At 41.7% G+C, this 25,082-nt stretch overlaps 1 protein-coding gene across 14 annotated transcripts in view; it reads right to left on the bottom strand.

The window, feature by feature from the left end:
* CELF2 (CUGBP Elav-like family member 2) overlaps nt 1-25,082 on the bottom strand; it is a 551,223-nt gene that overhangs the window by 82,913 nt on the left and 443,228 nt on the right. For all 14 annotated transcript variants that reach the window (XM_048302013.1, XM_048302008.1, XM_048302003.1 and 11 more), the window contains one exon: nt 19,651-19,733. In XM_048302013.1, the coding sequence (XP_048157970.1) occupies nt 19,651-19,733 (83 nt within the window). The remainder of the gene's footprint in view (nt 1-19,650; nt 19,734-25,082) is intronic.

Genomic DNA, 25,082 nt, shown 5'->3' on the forward strand with positions numbered 1-25,082 from the left:
CAGCAAGCAGGGCACAACCTGCCTTTCCTACAGGCGCTCTCTGTCCGTCGGTGTCAAAACACACCATGCCACTGTTTTACAACTGAGAGCAGGCAAATGCCTGTTGCCCAGGGTTTCCAGTGCCTTGTGGCAGTGCTGGAAGCAAAGTGGGGGGCTTCACTGCTGCCTGCACTGTCACAGAGGCCACCCAAAGCCCCGGGTCAAGCACATCACTGCCTCTCCTTGGATGCATCCCAAGCAGGGGTGCTGAGGCAGTCCATGGGAACCAAAAAGGCAAAGAAACAGTTGTCAAACATGCAACCCTGAAAATCCCCCTGAAATTAATGAGAATCTGTCTGCTGGCTATGTCCAGGGCAGCAGCAGGACCACACCATGGCCTAGAATTACAATTGAATAGTTACATCTTTTTCCCCCTTTTTCTTGAGTACATCTTGCTGTATGTAAACATAACTTCATTAGAGAAAAAAACCACAGCAAAGCAACCCAATGCATCTCAAAGGCATGAAACCTCTCCAGCTTTAGAGCCTCAAAGTCATCTTTTCAACAATAATAACAGTACCTATTTACATTCTTGTCAAAGCCATGTGACATCTGCATGGGAGAAAACAAGCCGGCTAAGAGTCTATTTCTGGCAAAAATATTGCAAGGAAATTAGATTAACCTGGGTGGAATTCTATCTGGGAATTTGGAGTCTGTCGTGGTGATTAAGTCATCATTTCTGTCAGATTACTCTAATCGGCTGTCAAATACGATTCCACAACCCCATCTGTAACTTGGCATCCTCGTTATTCAGTCGATGTTACCTTCTGTATACAAAACAAACACCAAACAAGGAGGTGTGTGCAGTCTAGCATTTAGCAGAGTCATTAGCTGTGATTACTATTGTGTGGTTGCACATTGCACGAGGCGATCAGCTCATGGTTTGTTTTGTTTAGTCAGGGGATGCTTCAAATCAGGTGTAATCTTAAGCCTGAGGTGCCAGGGGTGAATGGAAAAGAATGGTCTCCAGGCATGGATGAGCATGGGATTGGCACACTCCAAGATACCACTGCATCAACAGCAAGTGCTTAAATCACATTTCCGAGTTTTCAATGTATTTGCTGGAAAGGCTTTTGGGCACCTGCTTTCCACCAATTTTCAGAAGAGAAACGGGCATTCAGATATTCTGGGTAGACTAAAGACTTCCTGCGAGCAGCAATTTCTCTGAGGGAAGCAAGGTTTGTAGGAGGAGGCATTTGGCACTCTAAATGGTCTGTATTGGCTACTTTAGTAAGAGGTATTCTGCTAAACGTGAGTATGTCAGTCTTACATAGGACTTTGGTGATTAAAAGCAGGAGATGCCTTTCACTGGAGATGAAGGAGACGATGGGCTCATTTTGCTGCAGCTGTGTTGAGTCTGTGACATTTGGATACCCTCAGCACCTCTGAAACTCTTGCCACCCAGACTATGAAAAATCTTTTTTTTATGGTCCATTGCAAAAGTACCTTCATACGTGATTACTACATCCATTAGCAGCTTTTATTCTCCATTCCTGCCACTGTGGATGCACATGCCTTGCTCCTGTCATTCCTCGTGCCCTGAGGAAGGAAAACCACTCCACAAGAAAGGACTCTGAATGCACACAAACCTGCCCCCACCTTCACCAAGCTCAGTATGGCAGTCAAAGACCACCTCCTGACAGTCCTCTAAAGTTAAGCAGAATGTGACTTTTCACCATCAGAGTTGAGGGATTGTGTGTGGAGAATGTTATCCATGGCTCCTCACTCCTTACCATTCCTGTCCTGTCATCATCTTTCTATAATCCTTTAAAGCCATCAGCAGATTTCTAGAGCTCTCAGCCCTTTTTTAGACCTGTCCCCTTCCTCCCTTCCCTGTCACCTGTCCTGGCAATAAGTTTCTAGCCATGACCCAGCTCAGTTTGTCCATTACCTGTCACCCTCACAGACCACATTGCAGAGAAACACCACACAAAATGGAGCTAAACCTTCCCCCAAGCAAAGGGTAAATTTGAAGAACATGGGTTACTTGGGTAATATCCAAACCAAACAAAAAGCAATAGGATTAAATTATGACAGCTTGCATGTATCTTGTCATTTCTAGCACTTTGGGACTTGCTTCTTGCTAGCATTAATCATTGCTGAAGCCAAAGGGGATTTATTTCATATTTTCTACATCTCAGAATTGTAAAATGTCAAGAGAGAATGTTGGAGACAGAAGAAGAGACATTAGACTTTAATTAAACCCTAATATTCTTTTTGGGGGAAGGATTATAAATTCAGAGACTTTTTGGAATCAACAGAAAAACCAAAGACGAAGGAAATATTAAGGAGCAGCAGAGACAGGCAAAGAGATCAGAAGAAAAGCACCTAAAGAGGTACCAGCATGAAAAACAGTGGGAAAAAAATTATGCTCTTTGCCTAACTCTGGTCTGGAAATGAATTCAATGCTTTCTCCCAGCTCTTCATCCAATTAGTGAGTGGAGTTTAATTTGACCAGCAATCCAAGGAAAAAACAACACCAACCAGATTCCTGAGAACCTTTACTGAATCTGGAAGTCAGGAGGGAATGTATTGACCTACCAGAAGATTGGGGGAAGAAGAGAAAATACTTCATAAGAACCAGAGAATTAAATGATTTTCAGTGTCTTCAGAGACCACTGTTTTTCTAGACTACTATGTGCAGATACCTCTACACACCCCCTCCAAGCCTCTCATTTCAGCTTTTAGCACCCCATTTTTCCATAGGATCTATCAGAAGAGCTCCTGAACACTCATTTCTCACATCATTTCATTGCCAACTGGTTTTGCTTTTTAAACCCCTGTGACTCACAAGTAATACAAGTTTCCCAGAAGTGAAAGAGGTGTATTTTCCTATTGAAAAGAACTGTTTAGAATGACTTCTCTAGGGTCAAACTAACTTGAATTACGCAGTCAATATCTGGCTAGTGCTTTGGGAACTTCTCTGGGAACTGGGGATAATCTCCAAGGCCAAATAAATACTAGTGAATAAAAGAGGCAAAGGACAGCTCTCTGGCTCTCAAAAGAAGTGGCGTGGCACAGGTTGCATTTACACAGCTATACTTCTCCTTCCACTTGAAACAGGATGTCCATGTCCATACTGCCCAGTGGGAATAGTGTCTAGCGCATGTTCTTCCCCCAGATATGCCCACACACCAGGCAGGAAAGTGCCAACCTACACCATGCTCCTGTTGCTTCACCAGCACAGGCAGAGTTTTGGATTTCCAGCATTGGTTGAAGTCATTCACCTTCGTTTTTTCACGGGTAAAAGGAGGACAAATGTGCATTCATCACTTAGAGTCTCACAAATAAATGTAAAGCAGTTGCTGTAACTGCCTGAGCAATGGCACAGCTAGAAGATTGTTTGCTGTCATCCTTTCATAAATCCCAATTTAAGGGATTTAAGCTGTGTTAGGCATTAATACAATTTTAGTAGTAGAAGAATGTGATCTGTTGCTTGGCCTCCTAGATTACTGTCAGACATATATACATGCTTTTTCTGGAGTGAGAGAGAGAGGGAGAGGGAGGGAGGGAGGGAAGGAGGAAGAGAGAGAAGCAAGAGAAAATGAATATTACTGGTGGGTGCCAAATATAGTTCATGCGGTAATGCATAACATCATTATTTTCTATTTAGAACACAGAAACAAGCATATAGCTTGCTTAAAACACATTGTTTTACCAGAGAACACTAAACCCACTGAAATTCAATGGCTTTTGGAAGCTTTCCAACTCAGTCATTTGCAATCCACTACACTCTGTAGTTTAAATTCAAGTTAAATTAAACATTAGTTACAGAGACTACAAACAATGCTGTGCTTTAAAATAATAATAAAAAATAATAAAAACAATAATAGTAATAATAATAGTAATAATAATTCATCTAGTGATCCCTTCCACAGTCACCCCCACATCCTGCTGTTCGTCCTGTACACTTGCTAATTAGGCTGTAGCACTCAGTCTCTTTTAAAAGTTGTACCCTGATATAGAAATTAAAAAGCTGGATATCTTAGAATTGACAACTTCACTTCCTAGTGAACAAATAACTACTGTTGCTCTTTCAGCAGTTCTCCTCCATTTATTTAATTCCTTAATTTCTTACCTCCCACACTAATGGCAACAACTCCAGGACACAGGCGAGCCAAACGGAGTGGAGATAAAGAAGGGGAGGTGTGGCCAAAAATTGTCTCTTCAAAATCACATGGAAAGCAAAGTTATTAACTATCTTTTCTTCAAACAAATGAGCCTTTACAGAACCTATTCAATCCTAAAAATAGACATTAAGTGGGATTCTGTAAATTGTTGGGAATAATGCCTTGGGGATAATTTGCATCATCCATGCTTAAAAAGCAAACCCATTAGACATCTGAGCAAAACATCAGATATTATTTTAACAGCAAGAGTTATCCATCTCATCGGCAGCAGCAATAACTTCTGTTGACATTTTGGCAATTGAAGTTTGCATGTCAATGGGGTGGGGCAGAGAGATAACAGAAGTCTCTCCGTGACATTAATTGACTGGGTTTTAACACCCGTTCGAGCTAATTGCGAGGGGCAAAAATCGCTGCCCAGGTTTGTGAGCAGAAAGTGAAGCGCAGTGAGGCGGCGGCTTGCCCAGTGCCACGCAGGGAAGCGCTGCATGGCCCGGAAGGACGATCCGAAGGGAGGGAGCCAAGCTGTCCGCACTGCATCAGAGCCCAAGCTCCTCACGCTCTAATTGATTCCTGTCCTAACACCACTGCAAGGTACTCACTGCTGCTCTCCCTTTCAGCAGAAAGGAAGATGGGATAAAGGCATAGAGGCTCCATGGGATGCATCTGGAGTTATTCCACAACTGAAGCCAAGTTTATCAAGCCAAAATCTTGTCATTTTATCATCAGGTATAGGTAAGACACAAATTAGCGGGTGTACTCTACACAGGCAGGGTTTTTTTACAATACTACTCCTTAGATACCCTACTTGAGAGGTAACATAAGAACCTGAAGCAGTGATCCAGGACTGCTGGAGGAACCAAATGCCAGCCAAGCTGTTGTGGCTTTGGGATGTCAGCTAATAACTAATGTAGCCTTGTGCTGCATTGGGTGGATTTGCCCAGCATGACCTAAGATGCCAGGACTCAATTCCCAGCATGACACAAGCCTTCCAGTCAGTGTCCCACTGGACATGACTCAAGTGTTCTGAAGATGTACTTTCTTCCATCTCCCCAGTTGGGTGTTTGTTTCCAGAAGTCAACAGGAGACTGAGCCTTTAAAGGGAGTACTTTCCCTTCAAATCTAAGAACATCCCCCCTCTCCCGTATTAGTATTTGGAAAACAGAGCCAGAGCAAAGCCAAAACATGCTACCTATTAAGTCATCTTCTACGTAAAGTCTTCACATGGGAATAAAAGAGAGGTCCCTCAACCATCTCAAAAGGGCAAGGCAGCAAAGCAGAGGCTTGTTCTTGCTTGAGTGATTTGCAAAGGGAGATTTCACATTCCTCCCAGAAAAAGCCAGATTCCCTGCTTAGGGAGCACTGACTCCTGAGGGCGTATTCAGGGAATTTTGCCCTTCTCAGAATCTGTGAAGGCTCAAGATGAAGTCCCCATTTTAAAAAAAGACCTTTCCTGCTGCCCAATGAAAATATTCAAGTAACTCAGTCTGTGGTCACCATTTTAGGGTGCTAATGTTCAAGCCTGATCCACAGGAAACCCCTCCCTTTCTACATAAATCCCTCTGATTCCACATCAACTTCTAGGATAATTTTTGGTACCTTGTTAAGAAAACAAAGCAATCCTCTGCCCTATCCTTCCTCTTTCCCAAAAACACAGTCCCAACCAAAAATAAAAGAAATTTTCTTTCAGGCTACCAATGATTGTGAAGACATTTAGTTTAAATTAAAGGTTTTTAAAAACATGCAATGGCTTTTGTAATGCAAAACGTAAACTCGGTTCTGAAGGAGGCCAAAGCACCCAGGATATCAAATGGTTATTTTGCAGGAGTTTTATTTTAAGACTTATGCTGTTCTGTGCTTGCTTGTTCTCCTCTGTGAACTATGCTCTGGGAAAACACCATGTGATTATGCTCATCAATATCCTCTACCTTTGCCAAGCTGGAATTCAGGAGATAACCCTTTAAAAGGAATGACTAGCAACAGCAACATTTCAGAAAGACAAGAAACCATAGTCAGGTGATCCTCTGTTTCTTTCACAGTGTTATCTCATCTACACTTATCTTCTAAATTTTTTGCTTTCATTCAATAAGAGAAATCAGCCTCAGCCACTCCCCTAGTTTCACATCACAGACTTTTCTGTTCATTTGCTAAGTGGATCTTCTGCCTGACTCTTTCTGCAGCATGGAAGGTCACCTTGATCCAACAATGCTCTTAGGCTCCTCGTCTGACAGAAACTAGAGTATTATTTGGTACAAAACTCAAATTCTAGGCTATGGGATTTTTTTTTCATGTAAAGCTTTTTTTAAGTCCTGTTGGAAAGCTCTCCTATTTGCATTACAATGTACCAGCAAGAACCTCTTATACCTAAAAAGTGTGATTGAGGCAAGTCTAAAATAAGCCCCCAAAGCATCAAAATTATAAAATCTATTGAAATTCTACCTTTTAAATTAGAGAAAAAGGGTACAATATATAGAAAAAGTTGGCACTGATGATGTGGGGCCACTGCTGTTTTCACTTTTCACTTAGCAAAGGTACGGAGATGTTCTGAGTCTGGAATACATGTCTCGATTCACAATTCCCTCCTCTCCAGAAGGCAGACAGGCAGTTAAATTCCTCCCTGTTACCAAACACAGACCAATCCAGATTTCTTCAAAGGTCAGACATGAGCCCCAAACTACTTGTCAACAGGCATGCCTCTAAATATTGCAGGGAATAGCCAAAGCATTCAGGTAGAAAACAGGTTTTAAATGAAGACATCAAAAATCCTACTCTCCTGACTGAGATCAGCTGGGCTAAGTAGTACAGTTTTATTGTTGTACCAGCAGAGCCATAATATTTTACGCCAAATGAGGATATGGCTCATAAATTCCATTTAAGCTCTCCATGAGCTGAAGTTACAGGAATTTTCCACGACTATCCAATATCAGCATCCAAATAAAAGCTCTCAGTGTTATGCCAATAGTTTGCAATGGCGAAATAATCTGGCTGTGGAGAGAGAATGAAAAAGATAGCTCAATATTTAATCCATCTTTGAAAACAGAAGGATACTGCCACAAGTCTCCAGCCGCAAGAACACACAAACCCACACTGTCCACATGAAAATATGAATGTCTAGTTGTGTATACATACAGTTACAAACACCAGTAAGAGTCACGTTGAGCAACCATGTTATTTTTAACCACCCGTCGTATGAACTCATTCTCTTTAATTTTTTAGCATCTCTGTAGCTAATGTACTCTGCCAGTGCTTTCTTTGGGATAAGGAAAGTGGTTTGCATTCAAACTAAACATGCAGCATATATTTATAATGCTAATCTTTAGGAATTCCAATGCATTTGAATATTTCTGCCAATAGGTGTTTCGAAAGTTAAACAAACAAAAAATAAATGGACAACATTAGCAGAAACATATATTTTTGAAGAATGAGTCAGTTCCAGCTGGCTGTGGTGTTTGGATCGAGCTGTGATTAAGATTTCATTAGTAAAAGGGACAGTGCTAGGAAGAGTAAGGCCAAAATCAACCTGCCTCCACCCATCTACAAAGCTCTAAACCAGCATCTGACCCCAAGCATGAATCTTAATGCTTGGGTCCAGAGACTGGGGCCCTTGATTCTCTTGAAAAAAAGCAACAACATGCTTCATTTAGTGACTATAAACGTCAGTATGTGAAAAGTTGTCTTCTCTTACTTATTCTTTACTGCTACTGTACTCAATTAGAAATTTTCTCTGTGCTGTGCCCCGTGAGTAACATCTTTATGTGCAACTTGCCTAAAGGTCAAAGAAATCTCTTTGCAGAGATGGCTTCAGGTGGAACAGCTGGAGGCCACGGAGAACTATCAGGAAGGTCCTCTGATAAAATCAACTGAGCTAAAAGCTCTTACATCATTCATCCTACCTGCTCCAAAGGTAGCATTTAGAGCTACTGGGAAGTCTTGAACTCCTGGTTTCTTGGCATATGCTGCTTTTTCTGAGAGAAGCTAATGCAGCCTGAGGGCTGTTGCAGAGTCAGTGAAGCTAGCAGAGGGCAAGGAAAGCACAGGGGAGGAGGAATGGGTGCAGAAAAGAAATTTTCCCCATATCACACCCTCTATTTTTGGATTTTGTGTCAACAGGGAGGAAGACAAGTAGCAGACAACGAGGGTTGTCAGCTTTCAGGCCACTTTTAAAGTGGGATAAATCCATGTCATTCTTTGCAAAATGAACAGGGTCACAAGAGGCAAGGGACACACCTGCCTGAGCAACCCCCAGAGCCCTCCAGACACAAGTGTATAAGCACAGCATTTAGACAGACTGTAGCTCTTACTTAGCAAGATCTTTCTTTTTGGTTAATCATATACTTTTGTACAAATAGGAGGAGTCTATATTTACCCAGCATAGCAATTTCTTTCACTTCTTAGCAGTCGGAGAAATCAGAGATGAAAAAATCCAGCAGCTCATCTTGAATGACTTAATGCCAACACAGGATTACTGCCTATCCCATATTTTCTAATACTTTCCTACCCCAAACACCCGCAAGGACTGGGATTGAACTTTGTTTCTTTTAGACGATTATTCTAATTGAACTGATACTGGGTATTTTTTCTTGATACTTGATCTAAGCTTTACTTCACCTCTTATGATGGTAAACCCTTGGTTCTGTGTACAACCAAAAATAATTCCCATTTGTCACTGGCATTTGGGCAATACTTGGCCCTGGAGGAAATAAATGCACCATCTTCATGGATGCTGCTGTGGATTCTGGGTGAGGTGCTCCCACAACAGCACTTATCCTTCTCTGTATTCTCTGCAATATTTGAAATGAATATACTGCATAATAACACAACACATTTTCCTCTAAGGTATTGTCAGGAATTTGCCACAAAGTAATATTAGTTGCTGTCTGGTGGATACTTGCTCAAGTGATGGTCTAGAAAACAAACTCCCTTCAATCATTTGAGCCATTCACAGCTGAATGGAAATATAAAGGTACCACATCCCTCACATCTCTGCACAAGGCTGCAATCCCTCTGAGAGATGCTGGCAGTGGTAAGGAACATTGAGTATTGTATTCTTGCGCACTTCACTTGTGGAGGTACCAGATTTTCAGTTCATAGGATCATAGAATGGTGTGGGTTGGAAGAGACCTTAAAGCTCTTCTCATTCCAACATCCCTGCCACAGGCAGGGTGACCTTCCACTACACCGGGTTGCTCAAAGTTCTTAGTTTAAAACTAATCTTATCCTCCGATTAGCGTCTTATTTTCCACAATCTTACTTTCTTCAACCCACAATCCTATGTTCTCTATCTTGAAATCAGTGATAAGCCTCTATTCATACTTTCTTAGAGACCATTACAGACTTCTAATTATTCCTTTCAGACATGAGCTTCTTTTTCAGTTTCTTTCTCTGCTTTCTCCCATTGTTTCTCCTTCAGAAGAGAAAATTTCCACTCACTGTAACTTGTAACAGTTGCAAGTGGGAATGGGTGAGCATTCCTAGGGTGAATGATTGAGGCAGTGTATTAATGAGATGCCCTGATACATTGCAAATTCCATTTGCAAAGAAGCAAGTTCCTTACTCTAAGCCCTGCTTGCATACCCACCCCCCCGCCCCGTCTGAGTTACAATGGGGCAAGAGCTGGGATTGACTGCAGACTGCTTTAATGCCACTCTTAATGACAACTTGTGAAGATTAGGAAGTTGTCAGAATCAGATATCAGCAAAAGCTCCAGCTTGCTTTGTGAAGTCAGTCTGAATTAATTAACGGGTAGCTTTCCTTTGATATCGCTTTGATATTTGGCTGCAGCTGGATAAAAATCAACCACAAAGGAAGCTACATTTTGTTTACCACTGCTTAAGACTCTGTTTAGCTCAATGCAATTTTTTTTTTCTTTTGCAGTTTTTGCTTTTTTAACTTCCCTGGCACAAGGCAGTAGATACAGGTTTTTGCTAATAAGTGGAGTTATGGTGGCATCTTTTTCAATGACTGTTTCCCTCTGCTCCTGCAGATAGTCAGGCTACTGTCCGGTAGCAAAGCCATTACTGATGTCAGCTAAGCTGAAGGGAAAAAGATGGGCCATTCCAAAAGTGAGACAAATATTAGCTTTTCCCCCTCTGTTACCTATTAAAAGGTATTTGACACTTTAATTGTAGAATCATACAAAGGTTTGGGTTGGAGATGACCTTAAGGACCATCTAGTTTCAAAGTACCCTGCCATGGGCACTTTCCACTATCCCAGGTTGCTCCAAGCTTTGTTCAACTTGGCTTTGAACACTTTCAGGGATGGGGCATCTACAACTTCTCTGGGTAACCTGTGCCAGAGCCCCGCCACCCTCACAGTAAAGAATTTCTTCTTAATGTCTAATCTAAACCTACTTTCTTTCAGTTTAAACCCATTCCTCTGTGTCGTATCAATAATTGTATTTGCTCTCTGCTTTACAGGGTGCTGATCACTTGCTCCACACACTGACAGCCTAAAATATAAGCTCTGCAACTATGTGCCTTCCATGACTTTCCAGGGTGGGAATTCACAGCCCATTTGAGCATCTCTAAAGGTTTTGGATGTCTACCAAGACAATCACATTAATATGTCTCTACCCTAGATTGGTGCTTGCACCCAAATGAATCCCCGAGTATTTCTACCAGCCCCAGTGACCCTGCTGGCAAGAGGAGGAAGGATTTCTCTGCACACCACAGGGGAAGAGCAGACAAAGAAGTGGCTCTTCCAACTAAGCTAATGAAGATGATAATTTCTTCCAGAGAATGAGCAAAAAATCAATTATCTCTCTAGGTCTGCAAAGAGTGTTTTTAATTAGGCAGAATATGATTGTCCAAAGTGTGTTATTAGAGCAGGAGACTCAATCAGAGCACCCACTTTCACCTGGTTTTTGTAGTATTAGGGGGTTTTTGAGTACCACAGAGAAGACAGAACTTTTCCTCTCTTACCATGTACCCTGTCCTATTCAGCAGCACGGTGCACCTGCCCAGTGTGGTTCATTACCCAACTGAGATGGGGGAAAGTAGGCTGGGGCTACCTCAGCTTCCTGCACCACCACAGGAGTGCAAACACACGATGAGCCAGCATTACATCTCTTCAACAGCAATGAGCCTCAGAGCAGAGGTGTTTGAAGGAAGCAGCACAGCTCACAGGGTGGGACATAATGGCAGGAGGATGCTGAACAAACAGTCTCTCTGTTATAAACATGCCATGAGGCCCAGGCTCCTCAGTCATAACATAACTCAGATCCACGGGTGCCAAACATTGCTATCAAGGCAGGTATATGGCATCCAAGGGCACCTCTAATGATGTTGCTTCCTGATGCCTGCAACACTGTTTATGATCTGCCTTTCTAATTTCACTATTGTAGGAATAGACAGACAGCTAGGAAGGCTCCCTGAACTAGTTTTTCATTATGAAGACAATTTTAATAGCTCGTGTTGTGGTGCTAATGAGGCTGACTGAAGCACCTGTACTTTCTGTTCCAGATAACAGAAAACAGCTAACACCAGCAGGAGGATAAATAGCTGTTTAAGAGAGTGCCTGGGCTATTATCCTTAGCTAAGCACCCCACCTAAATCTTGGTGAGCTCTGCAATACCGTGGAGTACTCCAGTGATGGCCTCTCGATTTTCTTCAGAGATTTCCGTTCTGAAGTGCACAGCAAAGAGTTCTCCAAGGCAGTGATTTTTGGGTACCCAGCTTAAAAGTGATATCCTGTGAACTGATCCTCCACCCTCACTGAGTAAGATGTTCTAAGTTGGACAAAAAAATCTGGAGGGATTTTGCAAAGTGATGACCTCAACTGGTCAGAGTTATGGAAACCAGAGGTCTCCCAGTGACACATGCCAGAACCGTTTGGCCTTTAGGGGATGGGCTTCACATTAGTGAATTTTTCTGAGGTCAAGCCACTATTATGCATTACTTACTTTCCAACCCAATATTATTATACTGCAAAGCTGTGCAAAAAAAAAAAAAAAAAAATTCCTGAACTACTCCCAGAGTTCTCTAAAAAAGCTAGAGTGTATCTAACTGCTTTTGCAGCTGGGCCAATGTGCTCTTGCTTCCCAGCAGGAAAAGCAACAACCTGATATGGATGTTTAGGATCTAAACCACCTCACTGATGCCCATGCCCTGTGCAGCTCTGCACCCTCCTGACACACCATAGGGACATCACTCCCCTGAGTAAGGCAGGTCGAGGTTTAGCCATCTTCTCTCAGCGCCTCAGCAATGAATCTTCCTGCACTTCCCTGTTCTTGAAGAGTCTCTTCCAAATCTTTGACGCTTTTCCAAAGAATAAAATACTTACCAGAGCATGGACTCATTTCCAGATATCACAGTACTTGAGTCACTGCCCTCAGTAGCAGGCAACCAAGTGCTGTTCCTTGCTTTCTCTCACTCCCACAAGAATTTGACACTTTCATACAGCTGGAGCAGCTTCAAGAGGAGAAACAGTGACCCCTAATCTTAACTAAGTCCAGTGGTGAACGCTCTGTTAGGTCGATCTAAGCTAAATCCTTTCAATATACAAGGCACAGAGGATATGAACTGCATTCTCCCTGCATGCCAGAAAGTTACCCTAATGATGAGGCTGTGAATTTGGTGATGGTGAATTTGACCTTCCATCCTTCGATGAGAAAAAGGGACAATGTAATTATGAACTAAATGTTTTGCTCAATTTAGAGAAGCTATTTTCACTTGGTCAATATTCTCTTCTCCCTATGCCTGCACAACATCCACATTCTCCCACTAAGCTCCAAATTCAGCTACTTACAGAGATTTCACTGGGTTTCTAAGTCACTTTTTTTCCATTTTATAAATCCAAGGCTGGTGATCCATTCTGTGTTTCGCAGCAATGGTAGGTCCAAACCCAACTTTTCTACTAAGGTACCTGAACGTAGTGCAAATATTGATTTTGACTGAAGTGGTGGAGTCAGTGCAACATTTTTTTTTTGAGGGGAAAGAGCAGGGGTAGAAGTGGTGTTTTTGAATAACCCCGCCTGCGCCCCCCCCCCCCCATTTTTTCTGAGCTGGGCAAAGTGTATCATTAAGTGGGTTTATTTGCACAGTATTTTAAAGGAAGGAATGGGCCAGATTCACTTTCTCAACATCATTCAGTGTATTATAGCTCCCTTCCTAGGAACAGATGCTCTCTGGGAATTCTCCTCTTTCCCATCTGGTTATTTTTATCATTTAAGCAGTTCTATACTCTTTGGATCCTTCATTAAACAGCATTTGGCCATACTATATGGGTACTGAATTAGTTTAATTTGTCATCATAAATCAATCACTGCAAAGCCTTAACTAAGTTAATTGCTCTTTGAATTCCCTTTCTGTTTGTCAAAATCTCTCAGAGTCACTGATATATCATATTCAGGCTATTATTCAAGTCATATTGGATGATTACCTTTTTATTACAGGTAATTTTTACATAATGTTCATATCGTACTGACAAACCATAAGGCTTAAAACAGAGAAGGGAACTGGATATTAAAAAACTGCTCCATAAAGGAGAGTGCCAGCATAGTCATCAGAAAGGGGCTCATGATGTTAAGTGAGAACCAGAAATATATTTGGGTTTTTTTGCTTCTTGTTGGACAAATGGTATTTTATCAGCAAGTGAATGAGGTTTCATAGTAAGTCATCATGGGTGCCTGCATTTTGAACCAGATTATTCTAAAGGTTAAATAACCTGCTAAGCCAATTCTGCACAGCCCTGAGATTTCTCTCCCACGTTGACCCTCAAGCCTCAGGTCCCCAGACGGTCTGTGGCGCTTCCTTGACCATACCACCACTGTGGCACTGAGCATGAACAAATGTGTTTTACCTGAGCTGGCCCAAAGGGACGAGGGAAGCCCCAGAGCAGACTGGCATCATGCCAGTGATTGCCAGCCTGGTGTAGGGTAGAACTGACCCTACTGTGAATGGGCACCAAAAGAGAAGAACAGCCCAAGTTCCTCTTCAAAGTTCATTTTTTTTCCTATTCTACACACCTAAATGGACTTTGAGGTTTCCTTACAGCTAGTACACAACCTTTGGGCAAAGTTCCCTCTAAGCCAGTCCTGTTTCCCTATGATGTCAAAAAAGTTTAATAAAACCAGTAGTGATTCTTACAATGTAAAAATTAAAAATGTTTCCCTTGACAACATCTGGCAAAAAAGGAAGCCATGAATATTTTACAAAAAGAAGTTCCTACGAACTCCACCTTGCTGTGAAAATATTGAGAGATTCCTCAGAATGGTATTTCTTCCTTGTTAAACCCTTAATCAAATAAATTCATACAGCTAATGTCCTAATTTCATGCCCGAACTTCAATACAAAAGGTTTGCTGCTACTTGGAATATGTATATCCCACTTGAAATAAGAACCACGTAAACCATGACTCTGTTAAAAGCATGGGAGTGCAGAGTGCGGGCTGTTAATTATTGTTGTGATAACCTTAAGTAGGAGGATATATCAAAAAATGTACATAAAGACAACAAATAACCCTTATCATGTCCAATAAATCTAACTTCAAATACAGAACAAAGACACCAAAGAGTTTTAGGCGTAGATTTTACTAATGGATGCCCATTGATTTCTAACTTCAAATAACCTCTGCATGACATTAAAGGTGCATTTATTCAGCTACTTGGCTCCAAGAATCCAACCAACATACAGTGCTCTTGTGTTACTCTGCACTTAACCCTTGCCAGGAAATCCTACCAGATTCACTTGTCAGCAAAAGAGAGCACATTCTGTTTTTAAAACAAAGCATGTTAAAATTAAAACAAAAAACAAATGTCAGCGCCATGAAGGCAGTTAACGCAGTCCCTGAATACAGCTCTTTGAGGTTTGCCCTCTATACAGAAGCCAATTTTCACTAAGCAGCAAATTAGAGCATGGGGGAACCAAGATTATTACATCTAACTGATGGTACAGTATAAATTTAGATGGGTGGAATTTATTGGATTACTCTGTTTAGGGAATAAAAGTTAAACACCTCTAACGAAGACATGAGATTCTTAATGAAGATGAGACTAGTTAAGGCCTCAGTTCTACATCTCATCCCAAAGAAGCCCATTTCTAAGATCATTATTACATTCAAATTGAGTTTTTCCCTCTTCTCCCTTCTGCCTTTTGAAACAAAATCCAAATGAACACTCCAAGAAAACCTGACTCAAAGCTGAATAATATAAACCACATCCCTATGAGCTGTGAGGGTATAAGCAACCTGCTCCCATGCTATGTTTGAAAAGACACATCTGAAAATTCATGTTGTTCATTTGCAAGACATAAAAGCTACTTGTGATGCCAGCACCAAGTAAACAGAAGAGAACTGTCCCTATTTCGTTGATCAGTATCATATATCATAACAATATGCCTGTATTTGTCAAACATTGCATATCTTCTTCTCTGCCTAGTAGCAATCCTACATAACAAGTGACATCTAAATATTTATTTTGGGAAAGATAAAAGCTCCAATATATGACAAGGAATATTATGACTGACAGAGAGATTATATTAATCATGAGTAAAAAGATGATGTTTGATCCTACTTGTGCAGAAAGTTTTAAAATTTAAAAAAAAAAAATCTTTTAAATGAATTCTATCCTCAGGAAAATGATTAAAACCAGAAAAGCCTTGAAATGTCAGCTGGTGACATGTTTTTCTTCTTTATCTTTCTTTTTTGTTGTTGTTGCTGTGAAAAAAAAAATCTGAGAAAATACAGCAAAGTGCATCATTAACTTCTTATTAATTTTATAATACAAAGGCAATTCAGTTAAAATAGTAGTGCTGCAACTTTAAATTACAGAACTAGCTTGGTATTTAATGAGAGATTTAGCGCAGCGGGGTTTCTGTTAAATTAAGTTGTGCCTTCACATCACAGTGGGAAAACAGGTGTATATTGGTTTAGAATTATGGAAATGTTGACTAATTCCAAGGCTTGTAATCAAACAGCAAGGCACCCTGCAATATTTTCTTCCAAGATTCTGCATTAATCATTTATGTCTGGTCTCATTTTCTTCATGTCCACTAAAAGGGTGCAGCTCAAAGGAGCAGATCAAGCGCTGGTGTTTTCATGTCTCTGTTAAGGATGAGGTCCAGGCAAAAAGCAGAGATAGAGACATAGCACTACAGGCTCTGCTCAAAAACCTACTTAAATTAAACTGAACATGCAGCCTTGGAAGGGGCATAAATTTCACACTAAACCCCCACTTTTTTGGCTTCACTGGTGCTGATCCAAAACCTGCTTACGAAGCCACATGGAGCAAGTCTGCATTTAAGAAATGAAAAGACTAAACCCAGAAATAATCTAGGCTCTATCATTAATGAACACAGAGCTATTCTCCTCCATGCTTCTGCAGCAGCACGGGTTACACCTGAGTGCAGGTAAAACACAGACAAGTTCCAACAGCCACAGCATCCCTGCAGTGCCCTGCTCCTGCCTCTGCCAGCTTTCCTTACCTTACACTAATAAATCACCTGCCTTTCCCTCAGATTTTCTCCCTGGGCTCTTTAAGGATGCCTTATCTGATGCACGGTGGTATTACAGCAAAAGGGGAAGGCATAGATTCTTTTGTTTCCAGGAGACACCTTATTACTGAACCTCCTACTGATCATACCTCGCTTACTGGAAGCAAGCTGACATTGATGCCCAAATGAACCTGATCCAAATTCATCCCTTGTTGTAGTTCTGCCAGAATACTGCTTCCATTTGCTCTGAGACTATTTCACATGCAGACCTATCCACTACCTATTCCTGCTCATTTGGTAAAAGCTACTTAGCAGGCAAGACGAACAATACAGAAATTGCTAAAATTCACATAAGGAGAATCCTGCTAACGTGAAGCATTTCCAGCACGTGTGCTACAACTTTAAAGCGTGCTTAAATGAAGTTATTTTGGGAATACACAGATGCAGCATAACAGTATCCCCATATACACTGAATGTCAAGCATAGTGCATGTGCGAAATATAGAATCTGTTACATTATATATGCTGAATCATTGTGAAAGATAAGCAGTAGAAATGTATTCAAGTTGCTTCTTTTTATTAGAGGCTTCCCTTTAAAAAAGTAAGTATAAAAACTTATCTCATAGTAAAATCTAAACACCTCTGGCCATATCAGGAATATTTTTAAAGCTGAGGCCCCAGAGTCATGGGAATCCAATTTCCATATTTCCCTAAAAGAAAACTTGGTAACATTACAGTCAGGACAGGAAAAAACAGCTTGGAAAGATAAATTTTAAATGACAAAGAGCTAGAGAGGGCTTTAGGAAAAAAAAATTTTTTTTGAACGTTATTTTAAAAACATCAGAAGGTACACTGGTGTCTTCAACTGTGGTCTGCTCATTAGCTCTGCAGAAGTGGAGGAGTACTCAAGTAAGATGTAATGCAGAGATGAGCCAGCTTTGCCACCTGTTTGTGAGGAAGTCAGAGAAGGAATGTGCCCCTCTGAGTTGCCCACTGGGATAAATAAGATCTCTCAAAACATAACAACCAGCTTGGGGGACTCAGGGAAGAACAGAAAACAAAAGCAGCTGAGGGAGTTGGGTTTGTTTAGCCTAGAGAAAAGGAGGCTTGAGGGGACCTTATCACTCTCAGCAAGTCCCTTACAGAAGGGTGTAGCCAGGTGGGGGTTGGGCTCTGCTCCCAGGAAACGCAACAGGACGAAAGGACATGGCCTCAAGCTGCACAGGGGAGGTTTAGGTTGGATAACAGAATGAACTTCTTCACTGAAAGGGTGGTCAGGCATTGGAACAGGCTTCCCAGGGAAGTGGTGGAGACATCATCCCTAGAAGTGTTCAAAACACAACTGGATATGGCACTTTGTGCTATGATTTAGTTGACATCATGGTTTTTGGTCAAAGGTTGGACTCGATCTTGGAGGTCTTTTCCAACCTTAATGATTCTGTGATTCTAAATGGACTGTCTATTTCTTAATGGGGTAATGTGCAGATATTGTGGTAGAGCTTCAGAGATGCTATCTGGGCAGGGTGCTGCTCCAGCAGCTTGGAATCACCTCCATCCTACCCAGCCAGTCCACACAGCCATTTGACTCAGCATGATGGAGACCAATTACTCAGTGAGTTGGTTTAGGAGCAGCATTGAATGGGATTAGAGAGCACTTGTCCAAGGGCTCGGCCTTTTCTGGCGGTGGGGATGGGAACCAACAACTGGGGTTGCAGAGCCAGGGGATGCTGAGATTCAGCCTGAGCTCCAAAGGAGTCTCAAAGGGAATCGTCCCTCAGAGCCTTCCTTTCTCTCTCGAGGATGGCACAAGTGCCAAGACTCCCACTGGGAGGCTTGCAAGGTCTTGACACTGTCCCTTGCAAGGGCCAGTTGCTGGAAAACACCACTTGAAGCACCACAACTTTTCTCCTGCTTTCCTGTGGCTGGCCTACCTTTGCAAATGTCCTACCACCATTCCCAGCATTTCCATTACAAATGACAGAGGAAGCCCGTTTGACCTTGGTGGCTTAGCAGGGCTCATGGGTAACTGTCCAACACACCTCTCTACACTGGTCATTTCCATGACACAAGAGTTGGCTTTCCTAGCAGAAAATCACTTGTGTAAAGTGAACTGGCCAGATATAATTTTTCAAACACAGTGTCCGGTTTCACACACAGCACATAGGAAGTAAAGGAGATATTGGCCATATAACTGTCAGTCCAGTCAATGCTCTCTTTATTTACACAGTGTATTTATTTATTTTCATGTCTGTAACCAGACACTACAAATATATACTTGAACACTTCTCCTACATCAAGAGGAAATATACCTCCATCCTTTACATTTTTTCTCTTCCATCCTCAAAGTATTCAGCAGAGAAAATGAAAACAGTGGTACAAGAATATTTCAGAGTTAAGACATGCAATTACCAGTGATATACTTCTCTGTAGCGCTGTAATTTAAATATAAAATACCATAGAAAAACACCAAAGATATGGTTTGTACAACACAACCACAACTGTTCTGAATGCTGGTGCCAGTGGGAGTAGGTGGTGAGGAGAGGTGATGTCAGGGGACAGGATGACACCATGCAAACAGCTATGTGGTAACACACCCCACAACATCCTGAGATATGCAGCCACTGCATTCAGGTTGTTTAGAAACCATGTGGATAAGGGCTGCATTTAACAACGTTGGCTGTGTTTTGTCTTTTTGTCTTCTCTCCCTTTTCAAATGTGAAGCCCCAGTGGTGCAGTGTTTTCCTGCTGTATGTTTTGTCTCCTTCCTCCTTACCCCTTAAATAAATTTAAAAAAAGGATCCAAACTGCTCTTTGGCCACTGTCTCTAGTCAGCAGGAATCAGCACGCTTTCCAGCCAAGGGACTTTCTAGAGAACAGCAACTGCCTTTGAACATGATGCCATTGCTACAGGATTGGCACCAATACAGGACAGACCATCAGCTTAGCCACTTTCCTTGCAGAGATCAAGGTCATTTGGGGCACCCAGCAGCATTGAGAGCAAAAGGGCTATTTTTCTGGCAATAAAATAATTAGGATCGAAAAGTAAATGTACTCACCCCAGGTAAAGTTTTAATATTGTGCAGTGCATTCTGTGCCTCAAGAGCAGCTTTTCTTGTATAAAATGTTACGAAACAACAACCTATAGAGAGAAATGAAAAGCTTTCAGAAATTAGTGAGTATGATTTGTGAGAGTACAATAGGGAGGGAGAAAAAACAGTGGTTGAACAACACATTATGAAAGCTAGAAAAGTGAATTATCCTGAGGCGCCTCAATGACATGAATAAAAGATAGCTTGCATAGTTTAAAATAAAAAGTCCCCCCCTGTGCATTGCATCTATAGCACACCTGCATTGTTAGTGAACTGTAATCACTTAGAAATTGTTAACCAAAATCCAATTGGCTTTGTACATTGTAAATAAGGTTATATTTTTCTGAAGGCTCCTCATTATACTTTGAATATAAGTAACATGGCAGGCTCAAGCAGCAGGAATTCATTGTTACATCCCAAGCAGAAAATCAGCTTAAAGCAGGACCCTATTTAAAGGGCCTTCTACAAAAGAGCTAAGGTTGGTTCCCCCCTTTCTTTGAAACCAGGCAGTACTGGAGGCAGGACACTCATCTCAGTTTCAAGAATGAAAAACAACCTACAGGTGAATTTGCCACTGCTGGGATAGTGGAGGCTGCTGATGGTTGACAGAATTAACTCCCTGCATCTGCAGAATTTTCAGTAAAGCAGGTGGTTTTAGTTGTCTTAATTCTGTGGTTTCCCTTTTGACAGCATGGTCCAGCCAGGTGGTCTGTGGGACCAAACATGGGTTGCTGTCACTTTCTCCACTGGAAACATGTGAAGTAGCTTTTGCTGCAGCACACACATGCCAGGCAGCTCAACACCAGCCCCAGGGTCAGGTCAGGGCTCACAGGCAGATCCTCAGGGAAGAACTATAATGTCACAGGCATGGGACAAAAAGCAAGGGCCAGGGTTTGCCTGTAATGCCCCATGGCAATGAAATCTGCTCCTTGACTTCGAAGATGAGATGTTTTCTGCAAATGGGGTGTTTGGCGACCCAGCTGCTATGGGGAGAGGGGAAAACATTCTGAGCAATGCTGGTAGGGGGGCAGAAGTGGCTACTGAAGTAAAACCTACTTCACATGGAACAGGATGATGCAGGTCTTACTGATGAAACAGAAAACAATCCTGTTCTCTTAATCACAGTCAGAGGTTTGTTACAACTCCAGAGAAATGTCAAAACCAATCAGTAAATAAAAGAAACCCTGGCTCATGAGCCTTGGTTCTCCCTTGGAGCGTGACACAGATAAAATAATCTGTGCTTCAGGCGGTGAGCAAAGATGATGCTTGTATCAGCTGCCTAATGTTGACCAAAGTGAAACATCCCAGCCCACCTGACATGCTTGCTTGTGTTCAACCCTGCAGCATCCCTGTAATGGCAAAAGACACAAGGAGAAGGTGTGCACAGCAGCACACAGCAAACACTGGAAGTAACTGTGTGGAGGTGGCCCATACCACACTTTGGAAGGAAGGGCTGAATCCAGAACGGCCCCTTCACTGCCCCTTGCTTGGCTCAAGCTGTGCATGGCACTGTGAATGCTCCCTCTGGCTCTGCAGCCAGGCCAGTGACAACCATTACCTCTGTAACAAGAAAAAGTGACCATGTATTCCCAGATGGAACACACAAGTTTATCCCTAATGCAGAAAATCACTTGCAGGCATAGAAAAACATGGGCAGGCAGGTAATGCAGACTTAACACAGCTGAGAGAAACATTTTTCATACTGCCAACAAGTTCTTCAAAATTTCACACTTTACGATGGAGATGGTTTAATAATTATTTCAGTAAGCAGAACATTGTTCGCAGGGATGTGTGCTAGAGACAGGCACAGCCTGTTAGAGTTTGTGTTTCCTTTAAGTGTTTCTAAATCTTCTGTTTCACTGGAAAATTCTGAAAATTTGTATTATTTTACCCCAGATGAAAATGAGAAAATAATCCAAGTTTGTGACATTTAATAGTTCAACTTTGAGACAACACTGCAATATTTTTCTATCCTGCCAGCCAGCTCCAAGTCTATCTCCTATTGTTTCTTTGTTTGGTTTATGAGCTTTTTAATATAAAGTTTTTTAACCAGGAAAGAAGATTCAAGGGGAAAATATCAAGCTGTAATCACAAATTTGCAATTGCCATGTCCTTTTCCATGGGCCCGAAGAGTTTCATTTTAGATTTCAGCTCTGTGGGTTCATTCTGATAAGACGAAATTTGAAATCTATTGGTTTATCATTCTTGGCACTACTTGAAAGAACTGCACTTGAAAGATGAATATGCTGTGAAATACCCTTTAACTGGTCATTTTTGGGAAGTAATAGCTCAGGAGAGAAAAATGTTCCTGTGAATGAGGGTCGGAAGAAACAGTAGCTTAATGGGAAACGTGCAGATGTTTCAGGCAGGTCATCGGACCCTGACAAAAACAGAGACTTCTAAGCTCACAGACTTATACATCTGAAAATACACATGGATAAAATTTTTCTCAGGATACATTTGGCTTATATCTTCTTAAATAAAACAAACCCCACAACAAGAGCTGGTTTGCTGTGGTTTGAGTAGAGTATGGACACTTACTTGTGGAAACCTGAATTTGGAAGTATTTGCTACAGAGGTCAGAGCTGGACTCAAAAAAGAAAATAAGAGAGCAGAGAGTAACAGAAAAGGCAATAGTCCATGTTTACCCAAGGAAATGCTGTAGCTTAGCCTGTGAATTTTCCAGAGGTGCTGCATCCATGTTACACAAACTGCACTGAAGATGTCTCCACTGTAAAATCGCTTTAGGTCAGTACATAGAAAAAAGTACCTAATTCAGTTTTTTCTGCAGGAATATTGGAGGGGAAGATGCCTATGTAAAAGGACAGGGCTAGTCTGTGTTTTAGGACTGGTAGCTGTCCCCTGCTTAAAGGCAAAGAGGCAATGATCTTCCTTCCTCCATTTTACTAAAGAAAATTTGATATTCAAAGACAAACCAGTGGCCCAGCTGGAAAAGAAAGAGTGTTTCCTACAGAAAGAAAATAAAAAAATACAGCCCTCCCCTTCAGGCCCCATGCACACAGTCATTGCTTCATCACCAACAAATTCGACAGCAGCTTGAATCACAACTAGACTTTTCTGACACGCAAATAGCTCAAAGCCTGGCAGTGATAACCTTCTCCCCTCCTAGTCAGGACAACTTAAAAGGTGAATTGGTTAGTGGACATGGTTCTGCTGCTCCTCAGCAGCCCGAAATACAGCCCAGTTTAACTCCACATGGGTTAGTGTATTCTTGCCCACAGGCAGAGGAGCTCGTGCTGCCTGTCAGTACCTCCAGAGCAAATCTCCCACGCTCTGCTGAGCTGGTTGTGCTCTACTTGGAACAGTATTTACTACAGCGTAAGGCATTTCTTCTTTGTACCTTAAAAAAAATGCTGAATGAATCATGCAGATCCCTACAGTCCCTTAAGGACATCGGCAACAACTTCATGGCTATCCTGCCAGATGCTTGAGCAGACTGAATAAAACCTGCCACTCCGTGCTGCTCGGCGTTTAATGGCAACAAATGGGATGCCTGAGAAACAACAGCAGAAAACAGCCCCACTTCTCAAGGCATCTGACGAGCAAACGCTGCAGTGTGGACACTACAATGCTCAACTTCAACACCTCATTAAAAAAAGGGAAAAGATCTCTTACTTCAGCTTGTTTTCACTCTCCCTCCTCCTTCCCTCCCCCCTTCCCCTTTTTTTCTTTTTTCAAAGGAAATTTAGTGCCAGAGAAAGACCTCAAGGTCCCAGCCATTGGGAGAGAGTTGACACATTCAATTCTCCATGACACATTCAATTCTCCATGACACATTCAATTCACAAGCCCTTGCTTGGGCTGCCAAAGGCACCAATTAGCACCAGTGGTGGAGATTTTATTTATTTAATTTCTACAGAAAACCTGTTTAGCAAGACAGTGACAGGGACAAACAGCCTCGTGTATGGCTAGAAACAGCTTTACGTGAGTCACTGTCAAAGATGGCAGCAATGGATTACAGGGGAATCAAGCCATAGGTTCACTGAAGTCCTCATTTAGAAGTGAGGAAGGGCAAAAAGAAGATCAAGTGGTGAAGACTTTCAGACTACTGTAGCCATGATTTTCTGCTGACAGTGAACTTGGGTTTCTGGAGGACATTGTGGAATTATGACAAATTGCAGTTTTCACCATGAAACTTCAAGAAATGCCATTCCTCCTGTAAGCAAGAGGATTTTTTCAAAGAGCTGTTAGTGACCCCATGTAATGGGGCTTCTCCTCCCGTGTGACTTCTGCTCTATGACCCAAGTTTACCTCCCAGGAGAGCAGCCACAGCATTAATAGGCTGCAAGATCCAGCTCTATGACATCTCCAGGAGCTCTGCCATACCATTATTTCCTTCACTTTCTCCCAATTCAAACACAGACTAATTATGCCGTGAGAGCAGTTTACATTCCTAATTTTGAACAACTAACAAAGGGAAGCTCTCCTCCACTTGAAGATGTGGCTTACACAGTCCTCGTTGGCATTTAACGGCACTGAGATCTGTGTAAGAGGCTTAATCTCTCAGCCAGGATTTCATGCCTGAATGAATACGCCAACCTCCATCTTGCTTCGGGTGAGAAAAAGTCTTTTACAGCTCCCTAAACTGAATAGACAATTCCTGTGTTAAAGTTACCAAGAATTACACATGTGCATCAATATGAGAAAATAACCCTTGGATGTGGACAGGAATTAAAACACGCTCCACAAGATGCTCTGAGGTTTTGATTTGCTTGAAGAAAAACATTCTGGAATTTCCCAGGCCTGAAAATTTAACTCTTGGGAATTAAAAGAGAAAAGATACAGGAGGAAAAAAAACAACCCGTATTTGTTGGTCTGATTTATTAGTTTCTTTAGTTTTCAACTGTCAAAATTTGTCAGTTTGGATCTCTCCTGTGTTGTGCATATTATCACCTGCTGCCAGTATCTGAACCCTAACCATGGGGCATAGAAATACAAGAGCTTATCAGGGTGCCTGCAAAGCATGCAACAACTTAAAAATGAAATTTGCTTTACCTTTTAGACTAATAAAATAAACACTTCAAAACAGCTATAATGATTATCTGATGATTGAACTCTGTATTCTTTTAGCAAGTAATGGAATCCTGGCAGACAAATTCAATTCAAAACACATTCACATTCAGGACATCAACAAAGTCATCATGTTGTGAATTGAAAATTCCTTTAACGGCCACGTTTGAATTCTAAGGGGCTGACAGATCAAGGGACTGAAGGCCCTGGAAGGCTAAATGAGTGAAGTCCTGCTATGTTTCTTTCTTTCTGTGAATGAAGCTCACTTTTGTGTATGCATTTGCAAGCAGAACAGGTGCTGGCTTCATACAAGCCTGGAATCTCAATGGGGACAGTAGCTTCTTGTCAATCCAGCACAGTTCAAGCTA

This window comes from Corvus hawaiiensis, chromosome 4, assembly GCF_020740725.1.
Source record: "Corvus hawaiiensis isolate bCorHaw1 chromosome 4, bCorHaw1.pri.cur, whole genome shotgun sequence".
NCBI lineage: Eukaryota > Metazoa > Chordata > Aves > Passeriformes > Corvidae > Corvus > Corvus hawaiiensis.